The sequence below is a fragment of the Arctopsyche grandis genome, chromosome 13 (assembly GCF_051622035.1).
Source record: "Arctopsyche grandis isolate Sample6627 chromosome 13, ASM5162203v2, whole genome shotgun sequence".
NCBI lineage: Eukaryota > Metazoa > Arthropoda > Insecta > Trichoptera > Hydropsychidae > Arctopsyche > Arctopsyche grandis.
This window is the reverse complement of record NC_135367.1, coordinates 17725302-17738258: the sequence shown is the minus strand read 5'-3', so window position 1 is coordinate 17738258 and position 12957 is coordinate 17725302. Positions and strand designations below refer to the sequence as shown.

Sequence of the window (12957 nt, the reverse complement as noted above, 5' to 3'; positions counted from 1 at the left end):
AATTTACAAATTCAACTGATATCAAACTTCTAATCGAGTTAGTAAATAATCATTTTGAGGATATTGTTTAATGCATATACATATGTATGTTTTTAAAATATTATAATATGCAATTATTAATTTGCTTTTGGACATAAGCTAACTGCTTGGTTAATATATACATAAATATATATATATATATATATATATATATATATATATATATATATATATATATATATATATATATACAAAATTTAATTGTTAAATCCATAAAATGAAAAATTTCAACCCTCAAATATGATTTTCATTATTTGCTTTATAATGTGTATATAGGTTTTTCATTCCAAATTGACCATTTTTCATTTCATTGACATTGAAAAGGGGTCAATTTGAAATGAAAAAGGTTTAATTTTAAATGGAAAAGGGTCAATTTGAAATGAAAAAAGTTTAATTTGAAATGAAAAAGTATCATTTTGAAATGAAAAACCTGTATATATAAAGTTTACAAAATATATATTTATTTTAAGACTATATTGCTCATAAAATTATATAAATAATGTGGATTTACAATTAATATGAAATAAATTTGTATGAAACAAGGTTGCATGGTTCGTTTCAAACTGCGGTGCACGCAATCACCGTTTGCAATACGCCAATGAATTGAAGAAGTACATACAGGTCGACATATACGGAGCCTGTGGAACGATGAGATGTCCTCGATACAATGCTGATAAATGCTTTGAAATTCTAGACAAGGATTACAAATTTTACCTGGCATTTGAAAATTCCAACTGTCAGGACTATATAACGGAAAAGTTCTTCGTCAACGGATTAGGGTAATTTAAAAATAAATTAAATATGGGTATATTTACATACATAGGTAGATTGTTTTAAGCGTATGGATTATTTTTACAGTCGTAATATATTGCCGATTGTAATGGGTGCTCGTCCGGAAGACTACGAAGTGGCGGCTCCTTACAATTCCTATATACACGTCGACGAATTCGAAAGTCCGCGTGAATTGGCCGAGTACTTACACCGTCTCGATAGAGATGATGAACTTTATAATTCCTATTTTAAATGGAAGGTAAAATTGCTCAATTTAATTTAAATCTTGTATGAATCTTGTCAAGATTGATTATTTTTTATTTGTATTTGATTAGGGTACTGGTGAGTTTATAAATACTTACTTTTGGTGTCGTGTGTGTGCTATGCTGCACGATGATGTGCAGTCGAAGAGCTATCGTGATGTTAATGAATGGTGGAGAGGTCACGGTGTTTGCACCCACGGTTCGTGGAGACGAGGTGGACGCTCGGCAAACGAGCCAGATATCAACGACTCTTATGGCGTATAGGAAGTAAAACATGAATATTAGGGAGACAATATCAAAATGATAAGTGTATATATAGTGATTGTGATATTTTATAATGAAGACTTATTATTTCGTTGTAACACTGACAATATGTTTAACAGTATTGGTTTTTCAAAACTATGTAAAAGTTAATTTTTTTGTTATAATTAGTTTGTTGTATTATTTCCAGCTTCAAGATATAATGTTATATTATATTAATTCAAATATAAAAATTATGTGGCATATCAATATATGTATATCAGTGTTTAAAATTATATTCAATCATCTCTGTGTTCATTGCAATTATTCAAGACTGTGTTAAATATCAATATATTGTTGTTTTGAAATTTTGACACTGATTTTACATTTATAATTTTCTTTTTTAACTCTTTCAGACCATTAAAATCTTGAAAAAAAATCAATTAAGCCAACATTGAAAAAGTTGTAAATTAACTTACAGAATATTGATGTTTGGATTTAATTATAATGTATTATTAGTTCTCAATTAAAGCTTCCAAATGGCTTTGTTATTTAAAACAGCCACTAGTTTGTAGATATTGATTAGTCATATTGTTATTTGTGATTGTGAGTAATTGGAGGGTAGTCTGATGATTGAGAGCTACATATATTGTCTAATTTCAAAAACGTTTTGGACTCCGTTTCCAGGAGTCTGAAGATTAAAATTGAAAATTCATCTATTGAATTTCATCAGAATTGTATTTGCTAAATCATGCCTCTAAGTTACGATATATCGTCGTGAATAGTTTCGAAATTGCACAAAATTGACTAAAAGAAAATCTGTGTCTGACAATCGCAAATTGTATATAAGAATAAAAAAAAAACGGACAAATCATCAAGATTGTAAGTTGAATAGAATCATTGCAGACAAATTAATAGCTTTACCTCATAAATTATGTATGTATATCTAACTTTATTGTTGTTATTACTTGTTCATACGATACAGTTTAAATCGAATGTGAATGTCGATTGAAAATTTTTAACTATTTATTACTATAGTACAAATATTTTGTTTATCTACTGTATTAATTTAGTCATTTTGTATTATACTAAAGTGCGCACATGAAAAAACTACATCTAGTCGTAAATAAACCAAAAACTTTTAAATAAATTCAAACGCATATAGGTTTTGGGTGTAAAAGTGATATATCTTTTAAAGACTGTTACGATACAATTTTTGTAAGATGGCATTTGTGGACTTTTCCTAATAATTACTAGTCAATATGCATACACACAAAAAATACCATATAAATATAATATGTATATTTATACTAATATTCCATTTATATAAATTATACTATGTTAAGAGCATGTATGGAAAATTCGTATGATAAAAACATGTTTTAATTAAAACAAAATGTATTGCATTTACTGGTGAAATCAGCCATTCGACAGATTGTTTTTACATACAAATTAAAGTTTATTTTGTAAATAATTTTTTTTATATATTAATTGGAGCAATCCAAAATATTATGTTAACGGTACTAACAATATAACAATATGTCGTTCCAGTATACACTTTCCTGGGTGATGATTTGCCATTACTATTTATGTAGTATGAAAAACAAATTACATGTTAGCGATTTATGTATAATGGTGTATATAAAATATACATCATATATATATACACCATTCCTCAAATATTGATATAATTCATGTGTATGAGAAATGGTGTTATACCACCGTAGTCGTACGTATATACATATACAAACACGTGAGGTATTACTTACATTTGATTTCATTTTCAATTTTATTTGCACAAAGGTTTTTAAATAATTTATTTGATTTTAATTTCAAATTATAAAATATTTGGTTGTATTATTTATACAGATATAATATGTGTATATATTTTGAATTGATCAATTGGTTTTGTCTTAAGTGTTGTGTTTATTGATATTTAAAGATGAAATGTATGAATGTAATTACAGAAATTTATAATGATTTATGTTTCACAAACGGCATAAATAATTGTTTTCAACAAATTTGATGAGGTTGTTTATTGGTTGTTGTAGCATGTCTAAATAAAACTGGTTAAAAAAATTTGGTTGATTTTTTTTATTTATATAATTGAATTGATACGTAGTATTATATTCATAAGAAAAAAATCTTGAAACATCTGTTAATAAATCTAAACTAAAATAAAAAATAAATCTAGATTAATATAGTGTCAATTTAACAGTTTCTACAGATTAGGAATAAACAATAATGTTATTGAGGACATAAAAAGGTTCCTCTTAATTCCATCATATAATAATAATAAATTGGTTAATAGATGGCTTATTACTAAACCTAACTCATTTAAATACATAAACTCATTAAATTCCAATACAGTATACTCTCGACTATACGGGCTAATGCTAGGATATACGGACACGGATAATCTGAACTATCAATTCTTGAATTGCGTTCAAACCATGTTCATTTGATCATTTGAATTGCGATCAAACCACTCGTCGATGTTCTCCCAATCAACATTTTCAAAGCATTTTAAATTTTCCATTGATCTATACATTTCAGATATGTACCTGTTTCACAATCCCATAAATCCATTTCCATGTTAGGAATAATCTTTCTCCATGATCGAACCAGTGTTGTTGGATTTTCCTTCTATTAAGATTTTGCTATTCCATGTATACCATCAAATAAAATTTTTTCCAGAAATTGATCGTCATCATCTTCATCAGCAAGACTTTTCAGGAGACCAGCACGGGGAAGCCGTGTCATTGATGATATATTACCTTGGTCCATGGGTTGAATTGAACTTGTAACAATAGGCAGTAAACATTCAGCTATCATAAGACCGCCGTCTGTTCTTAATACACATATTATTATAGTTTTATTCGGATAAAAAAAAAGTTTATTTTGAGTAAAAACAATAATTTTATTTTACTACCGCCATCTATGTTTAAAACTAATAAACAAACGATGGATAAACGTCAACGACTATCTCGCCGGGCAGATATCAAACGCGTCTTACACGATATTTTTGCACCATCGTAATGGCGGAGGATCCATTTACTTATATTGATGACCAAAATGAGCAATATGGCAAAGTATGAAAACGATCGGATAAGAGGCAAACTTTTTCCTGAATTGTAATCGTAAGTGAAACGTTAAGGAGGTATGTAATAAAAAGGAGCATTATCTATTAACAATACTGCTTTATATAGCAACCTTTTACTTTAAAAAAAAAATCCCATTTCGGGAACCCATTTAGTCTTAAACCAATCTTTGAAGATCTTTTTATCCATCCATGCTCCTTTTTTAGTTTTAATAATTAAAGGACGACGCGACGGCGCTATTTTCCAGGAAAGAGGGTTCATTACTATTGTCCTACAAAGCTAGAGAGCAAAAAAAAAGGTTGACTATAGAAATTGACAATCGTGAGCCCATTTTTATACCCCAGCGGTGATCTCTGATAGTAATCAACAGTGAATTTTTTTTATTTCAGTCCTCGTAAATGATCCAAGTTTATTTGTTTTTCCGATTTTTATTAGTTCCTGAGGCATCTCCACAGTTCGGTGATTATTTCACAAAGAGCGACCTCACACAAGTCACTAAAATCCATTGATGTATAATATACATAGATAGGCCCTGACGTGTGCTTTTGGTCGGAGATCTTGTCTTCACTAACTGAGGGGTGCGGGGGGTTTAACTAGCGGGGAAGTTGGGTTTTTCCCTACGACGCAGCGGTACCTACCTACCTACTAAGAGAAATTGTGCATGCGCCAAAAGGGAGACCAGTATAACACGTGAGGGCGGATCTAGTGTATTATACATCAATGCTAAAATCTCTATCACGGAACATTTGGCACGCAAAAAATCCATCAATCGCGAAATATTGTACTATCGAGATATTGCAAAAACTTGCGAAATATTGTACTAACGAGAACTCAAGTGCCAGATGTTCCGTGATCGAGATTTTAGTGACTTGTGCGAGATTGCTTTTTGCGGAATAATTCGTTTACCAATTTTAGATATTCGCATACATAAAAAATAATTATATAGAATGGCAACACTGTGAGTTTTGACAGCAGCGATTTGGCGCGAGTTCATCGTGGCTGGAGCCGGAGATGTCGCGTCGCAGCAACGTCGGGGGCTCCCCGGGGGGCAACACCCTCTTCAATTACTTCACTAAATCTCCAAAAGCAGCTGGTGCTGCTACTCCTACTGCTACTGCTGCAGCCACAAAAGATAATAACTCACCGAATAATACACCAGCTAATACTCCTACCCGAAAGCGTGCTACCCCTCGTGAGTTGCTTTATCGATCGATCCTTTAGGCAATGTCAGTTCTCCACGAAAATGTATTTAAATAACTATTTCAGAAGCGAAGAAGCTGCTGAAGACTCCCACCAATGGCAAGAATCATGATAGTGATGTCGATGATGATGATGAAATACCCACAATGGCTCGAAAGAAGCGAATTCGACTTATTTCCGATGATTCATCTGATGAAGAAAACAAAGGTAATGAAATAGGTATGTTTTCATCAATGGAAACACATATTACAGTAGAGGATTGAGTAATCATTTGTTCATTCCCCTTAGATCGAAACAATGTAAAACCTGATCTAGAAAGCAGCTTCAAATTTGAAAAACGCACTGCTGGTGATAGTCCTCAAACGCCCAAAAACAAAAAAGCAAAAATTGACAAGTAAATAGTTTAACATTTGAGTGTTTTTATTCAAAGATAATACAATTATTAATAAAATAATTCCATTTTAGTGGATCTGAAACAATTTCAACCCCAAAGTCAAAACTTCAATCTGATGACATTCATAATTGGGCTCATTGTCAATTGGATTGGCTGCGACCGGAGAAAATCAAAGACGCAGAAAAGAGACGACCAGATCATCCAGACTATGATCCTAGGACGTTATTCGTACCCAGTGACTTTAGAAAGAATCAGACACCGGTAATTAATTTATACGAAAGGCATTTTTCACATGTTAATACATATATATTGTAATATGTACATATATTAATGTCATACAGGCTCACAAGCAATGGTGGGACATGAAATCGGCCCATTACGACTGCGTCTTGTTCTTTAAAGTGGGTAAATTTTATGAATTGTATCATATGGACGCTTCTGTCGGAGTAAACGAACTCGGATTTTCCTATATGAAAGTGAGCATTTCAAGATAAAACATTTCTAATTTACAATCGATCAGTATTTGCTACATAATGGATTTTTGCAGGGAGATTTCGCACATTCCGGATTTCCCGAGACTGCTTACGCTAGAATGGCCAGTACTTTGGTTCAAAAAGGATATCGTGTAGCTAGGGTGGAGCAAACGGAAACGCCAGATATGTTACAAGAGCGCATGAAGAGTTGTAAGCTATTCAAATTAATGCTTTTTATACGTGTTTATAAAAATATGTATATGTATTATTATCTTCGACAGCAAATATTGCCGTCAAGGAGAAAGTGGTTCAAAGGGAGATTTGCCAAGTTACATGTAAAGGCACTGAGGTGTGCGGTTTGCAAGATAACGGACCGACAGATGCAAAAGCTTCTTATATGCTTGCAATTGCAGAACAAGTGTGTATTATAATCCTTGTATAAAAATATTGTATAATCGTATTTTTAATAAATAAATATTTTTACAGGATCTTGGCTCTGGATGTAGCAGATATGGTGTATGTTTCATTGATACATCCATTGGAATATTTCACTTGGGTCAGTTTGATGACGATAGACATTCTTCAAGACTTTTGACGACCTTAGCGCACTATCCACCAGTGCTAGTATGTTCACTATAATATTATTTGATTGTTATCATCATTTGAATGGCTCCTATACCAAGAGCTATTCGACTTATCAATGAAATCGTTGCTGCCGTCCCTGAATATGATATTTTCCACCTCGGTGAGCGTAGATTATCGAATATTATTTTTACATATTTATCTGGTAACCTGCGCTCATCATTACTTTCTTAATTTGAATGAGATGTATGAGTGGAATCTTAATCTACTCTCTTCCATTTGGGCCTCGCAGGGATGTTTTGTATTTGTAGCTTGTTCTTATTTATCGGAACAGGCTGCAGGTGCAAGACATTCCCTTATTTGTATTTTTTCTTATTTTAAATTTTAATTACTATAAAGTTTTTTATAGTTGTGTTAAATGCTGTATTATTTTTTTTAATTTTTTGCTTTTGCTTTTTATTGTACTATCTATTAATTTTTTATTTTATTTTTTGTTTTCTCCCTCTCTTATTTTATTATGCTGGCCATTGTGGCGCATTAGGTTCTTCCTGTAATGCCACAATGGTCAAAAAATGTTAAATAAATAAATTATTATTTGAAGTTAACGATTTTTTTGTATTCACAGTATGAATGTAATTAGATTTAATGCAGTAAATATATACTAATTAAGTTCTAATTTCGAAGGTTTTGCGTGAACGTGGTGTCACATCTGATCGTACCAATAAAGTCTTGCGAATGTCGTGTCAATCGGCGAAATTGGAAACCTTAAAATCACAAAAACAGTTTTGGTCAGAAACGCAAACACTAAAAACAATGGCAGAGAAATATTACCAAAAGGATTCCGGAACAATGTGGCCAGAAGGGCTAAAACCTATGCTAAGTGATGGTAACCATAGAAGCCTCAATTCAATACGATTTGTTTTATTTTAGAATGCAATTGTATATATGTAATTTTTTCTTTTAGCTGATGCGTTAGGCTTAACGCCATCTGAAAAATACAGCCTTGCGATAAGATCTCTCGGCGCATGCCTTTGGTATCTAACGGACTCTCTTCTTGACATTCAAATAATGGAAATGTCAAATTTCGTCACGTTCGAGCCTCCAGATTGTGTTAGTACACCAATTCAAGTCAAAAGCGACGACTTGCCGAACAATATGATACTGGATGCAACAACTCTGATGAATTTGCGAATTGTCGGTGATGATATGTCATTGCTTTCGAAACTAGATCATTGCGCAACTCCAATGGGGAAACGGTTAGGATTCAAAATTTAATTTAATATACCTTAACACTATGGTGGCCGCTGACTCATATTTGTATCATGTTGGGTGCACAACGCTTACTGGCCGCTGATACATATATGATTCAAGACTGCGCGAATATATTTTTCAGTTCGCTGATACAATTTTGTATCACGTTTTCGTTTATGACGAAAACCTGATACAAAATTGTATCATCGGCCACAAACGATTGACGCAAACGTGATCCAAAAATATATCAGCAGACTGAAACAGTTCGCGCAGTCTTAAATCATATATGTACCAGTGGCCACTAAGCGTTGTGCACCCAACATGATACAAATATGAGTCAGCGGCCTCCATCGTGTTAATATGTGTGTACTCATATTGTTTTCGAATTAATAGATTACTTCATCAATGGGTTTGTTCACCGTCGTGTAATGTGGACGTTATTAAAGAACGCCAAGATGCAATCTCGTATCTTTTGAGCAATCAATCAATCGTACAGGAAATGAGGGCTACTCTCAATTCGCTACCGGATATGGAAAGACTTTTTGCCAAGTAAATATACTAATGTTTCATACAGTTTCAATATTGTTTAATACACATCTGTTGTACTATGTTATATTTCACTTCAGAATTCACTCCCTTGGAAACTTGAATCGATCTAAAAACCATCCCGACAGTCGAGCTATACTCTACGAAGAAAAGACATATTCAAAAAGGAAAGTCTTAGATTTTATATCAATTTTAAACGGCTTCCAGTCAGCACTTCAGGCTTTACCACAATTTGGCAACAGCGATTCAACTTTACTGACTAGGCTTACTCAACATAAGCCTGATGGTCAATATCCAAACTATAGTGAAACTCTCACATTCTTCAAGGTAATAAAATTAAATAATTTAATCGTTCTACATACATTTGTCACTCGTTTCGGTCCCGTTCTCGGTTTTCCCGATTCTCGGTTTTCCTTTAATATTTTTGATAGCGAACATTCAATTTGAGCAGCGATTGATCGCATTGGAAGTCCGCAACTCGCCAAACTCACGATTTTCACTTTCTCTTCGGACGATATTTGGACGTACGAACTCGTGTTTTTCGAATGTTTTAAAATTGTGACCCTTCGAAGACGAATTATCAAACGAAAATGAGCTCAAATCTTCGAAAGCATTCGTATTTAAAGACACAGTCGTTAAAAACCCTACACATAAATGTTATTGCCCAAAAATCGTAAAAACGACTATGTTCCACTTTCCGCAGTCGTGACTGTATATGTCATCATCATCATCTACAACCATTCGCCATCCAGTGCTGGATGAAAACCTCTCCAACACGCTTCCATTCGTTTCTGTTTTGCGCAACTCACTCATCTCATTCCACACATTTTCCTAATTTCGTCTACCCATCTTCTCTGCAGTCTTCCTTTTACCCTTTTGCATTATCTCGGGTACCATTCTAGCATTTATTTTGTCCACCTTCTGTCCATTCTTCTAGCCACGGCGTGGCCCGCCCATTGCCATTTCAATCTCTTCACTCTATCCACTATATCCACAATCCTTGTCATACTCCTCACCCACACATCCCGTTTCCTGTCTTTTCTTGTTATGCCAAGCATGCAACGTTCCATACTTCTTCGACATGTATGTATTAAGCATAAAATAAATTAATGATAATCCATGTGTTTCCTAGGATTCTTTTGATCGTCAATTAGCTGAAAAAGAAGGCAAGATTCTTCCTAAAATGGGTGTTGATACTGAATATGATGGAACCCTTCAAGAAATATCTGATATTGAATTGGAGTTACAAGATTATCTCAAAATACAAGAAAAATATTTCAATTGCAAGGTCGGATTATAATAATACAAATTTTTGTATATATGTACATATGATTTGAAATAGTCGATTTATTGTCATTTTTTTAATATAGGTAGTATACTTTGGATCTGATAAAAAGCGATACCAATTAGAAGTTCCCGAATCAAAAGCAAATAAAGCCGGCTCAAAGTATCAAATGGAAGGTGCCAGAAAAGGATTCAAAAGATACAGCACTGCCGAAACAAAAGTTATTATTTAATCAAACCTTTCACTTCACCATGTGGAATGTAAAGAATGATTTCGTAATTAAATGTGTATTTTGTAGGAATTTTTGGCTAGAATGCAGGCAGCGGAGGAAAACAAACACAATGTGCTAAAAGATCTGAGCCGTAGAATATTCGAAAAATTTAGTCAGTCTTATTCAACATGGCAAAAGGCCATCAATTGCATTGCAACGCTCGATGTCATAATCGCACTGTCAGAATATGCAAGATTGCAATCGAGTGAGATGTGTGTGCCCAAAGTCAGCGTAACTCAACCTGGAGATAAGGTTTATATTATTTTATTATTATTATTTTACATAGATATACATATATACCAGGAAGACCCCAAAACAGGTAAAACCCAATGCGCCTTTCTAGACAATTGATTACAAACATTGAAGCCTTTTTTATTACATAAATCGCTGTATTTCGAGAGGCTAAAGAACACGAAACTAAAATTAATTAATAAATGAATTAATCCATAGAGGCATCTATGGATTTAGACATAAATTTTTACATATTGTACATAAATCAAATTCAGATATTTGTGACATAGCGTGTAGGATGGTTTTTGCCAATTTAATGGAGGAACCGTTTCAACAATGAAATCATATTGACAAACTCGACGACGATTTGGGACTCCAAGTCGATAGGAAACGATCGACTTGGAGTCACAAATATCCAAGCCTGACTAGCAGTATTAAAGATCAGGACGGGATCGAACCCGGTAACCTCTCGGTGTTAAATATAAACGCAACCACCGAGCCATACTGCTGGCTAAATGAAATATGAAATCTTTTTTGATGTATTTAAAGTATGTATGTGTGTATGTATTTTCTCAAAGTAATATCTATACCTTTTAGCCGTACATTTTGATCAAAGATGGCCGACATCCATGTGTAACCTGCTCTGTCGATTTTATACCTAATGATGCTAGTCTCAACAACGAAGATACAGCTTCTTTGATACTATTGACGGGGCCAAACATGGGAGGAAAGTCTACTCTTATGAGGCAAATAGGATTGTTGACAATCATGGCTCAAATGGTATCCATTTTCAGAATTTGTTTCTGTATACTATTATTTCCCTGCCGACGGGAGAAATTAATGATTTTTTTTCTGTCAGGGTTGTCACATTCCAGCTGCAGAGTGCAGTTTGACTGTCATCGACAGAATATTTACAAGACTTGGCGCCCACGACGATATAATGTCAGGACAATCAACCTTCTTGGTTGAATTGAGTGAAACAGCAGCCATATTAAAGCACACTACAATCAATTCGTTGGTTTTACTTGATGAATTGGGTATGTGTTTTAAAACGACATTGTCACTAATCACAATTTTATTATTAACCCTTTACCCACGGCAATAAATTAAGCGAACAAGCCCTGTACGCGGCACCTTTTTCGCGAATTTGGCAATCGAGTTTTCGACCATAAATACAGATTTTAATATTTACTCAAGTAACCAGATATGTTAATTAACAGATAAAGTATTATTTTAAACAATAAAATACATGATATATCTCGTAGTTTTGGCTTAATTGTCAAATAATCATTCTTCATACAATTGAGACGTATCGTCGCCATTGTTCAACAGACGTGACGTCACATAAACGAGGTTTCACTATGGTTCCACAAAAAACTAATTTTGACTTGTATATATGAATTTTAAGCAAATTGAATAGATGGCATTCAACTCTCAGTAATATTTTCAACCAATTTTGAACCTTAAAACAGTTGAAATAGTCGCATATAAGGCTCAAAATCCCGTGCAAAGTTCAGAAATTCTATGGAAGACAGCCGCGCTACAGACTTGTCGCCTAAAGCTTCCATAGAAGACGGCCGTGGGCAAACGGTTAATTATTATTTTTATTAATAGGAAGAGGAACATCTACTTATGACGGAACTGCTATAGCAGCTTCTGTAGTGGAAGAGTTGAGTAACAGGCATTGTCGCACAATATTTTCAACTCATTATCACACATTGGTTGAAGATTTCAAAAACAATTCGAACGTCACGTTGGCACATATGGTTAGTGTGGATATTTATTTTGTTTGTTTGTTGCTATAATTTATTGATTGTAATGGTTAAAATTCTTTCAGGCTTGTATGGTCGAAACTGACGAGTCCGAGTCGGAGAATGCGGATGGAGTGACTCAAGAGACTGTGACATTTTTGTATAAATTGTCAACGGGGGCTTGTCCCAAGTCGTACGGGTTTAATGCAGCTCGCCTTGCTGGAATTCAAAAAGATATCACGACTAGAGCTCATCATATATCGACTCAAATGGAAAAAGAGGCTAACTTTGTAAGCTTCTTTAAGAGAATGTGCGTATCTGATAATATCAAGTCGAGTGAGCGCTTAAGAGATTTGATTGTTGCTTGTAAGAAAATATAAACCAGAGTGTTGACCATTAGCAGTACAATTTTTTTATTATTTCATTTTCAATTGATTTTTATTGTATTCAATAACGTTCCTACAGTATTGTATTTTATAATTGTTCAAAATATGATTATTTTTCATGTTTTAATTAATACATAAATTTGAATATACTATGTTTGTTTTATTTGCAGTGA

General features: G+C 33.4%; 2 protein-coding genes across 5 annotated transcripts in view; both read left to right on the top strand.

Annotated features, from left to right (window-relative positions):
- Nucleotides 1–2160, top strand: part of FucTA (glycoprotein 3-alpha-L-fucosyltransferase A) — a 36388-nt gene extending 34228 nt beyond the window's left edge. For all 3 annotated transcript variants that reach the window (XM_077443734.1, XM_077443733.1, XM_077443732.1), the window contains exons 6-8: nucleotides 583–818; nucleotides 898–1069; nucleotides 1146–2160. In XM_077443734.1, the coding sequence (XP_077299860.1) occupies nucleotides 583–818; nucleotides 898–1069; nucleotides 1146–1337 (600 nt within the window). In that variant the 3' untranslated portion in view covers nucleotides 1338–2160. The remainder of the gene's footprint in view (nucleotides 1–582; nucleotides 819–897; nucleotides 1070–1145) is intronic.
- Nucleotides 2161–5254: 3094 nt separating this feature from the next.
- On the top strand, nucleotides 5255–12934 carry Msh6 (DNA mismatch repair protein Msh6). 2 transcript variants are annotated; one of them, XM_077445165.1, is made up of 19 exons: nucleotides 5255–5606; nucleotides 5681–5821; nucleotides 5903–6008; nucleotides 6080–6269; nucleotides 6350–6484; nucleotides 6556–6691; nucleotides 6763–6899; nucleotides 6968–7105; nucleotides 7748–7949; nucleotides 8028–8319; nucleotides 8708–8863; nucleotides 8941–9187; nucleotides 9993–10148; nucleotides 10231–10365; nucleotides 10444–10668; nucleotides 11245–11427; nucleotides 11507–11684; nucleotides 12262–12413; nucleotides 12485–12934. In XM_077445165.1, the coding sequence occupies exons 1-19, from the start codon at nucleotides 5426–5428 to the stop codon at nucleotides 12776–12778; spliced, it is 3384 nt and encodes a 1127-aa protein (XP_077301291.1). In that variant the 5' UTR covers nucleotides 5255–5425; the 3' UTR covers nucleotides 12779–12934. The 2 variants fall into 2 exon arrangements, with proteins under 2 accessions (XP_077301291.1, XP_077301290.1); XM_077445164.1 differs by having other exon boundaries at nucleotides 5355–5606; nucleotides 5681–5833.
- Nucleotides 12935–12957: the final 23 nt, after the last annotated feature.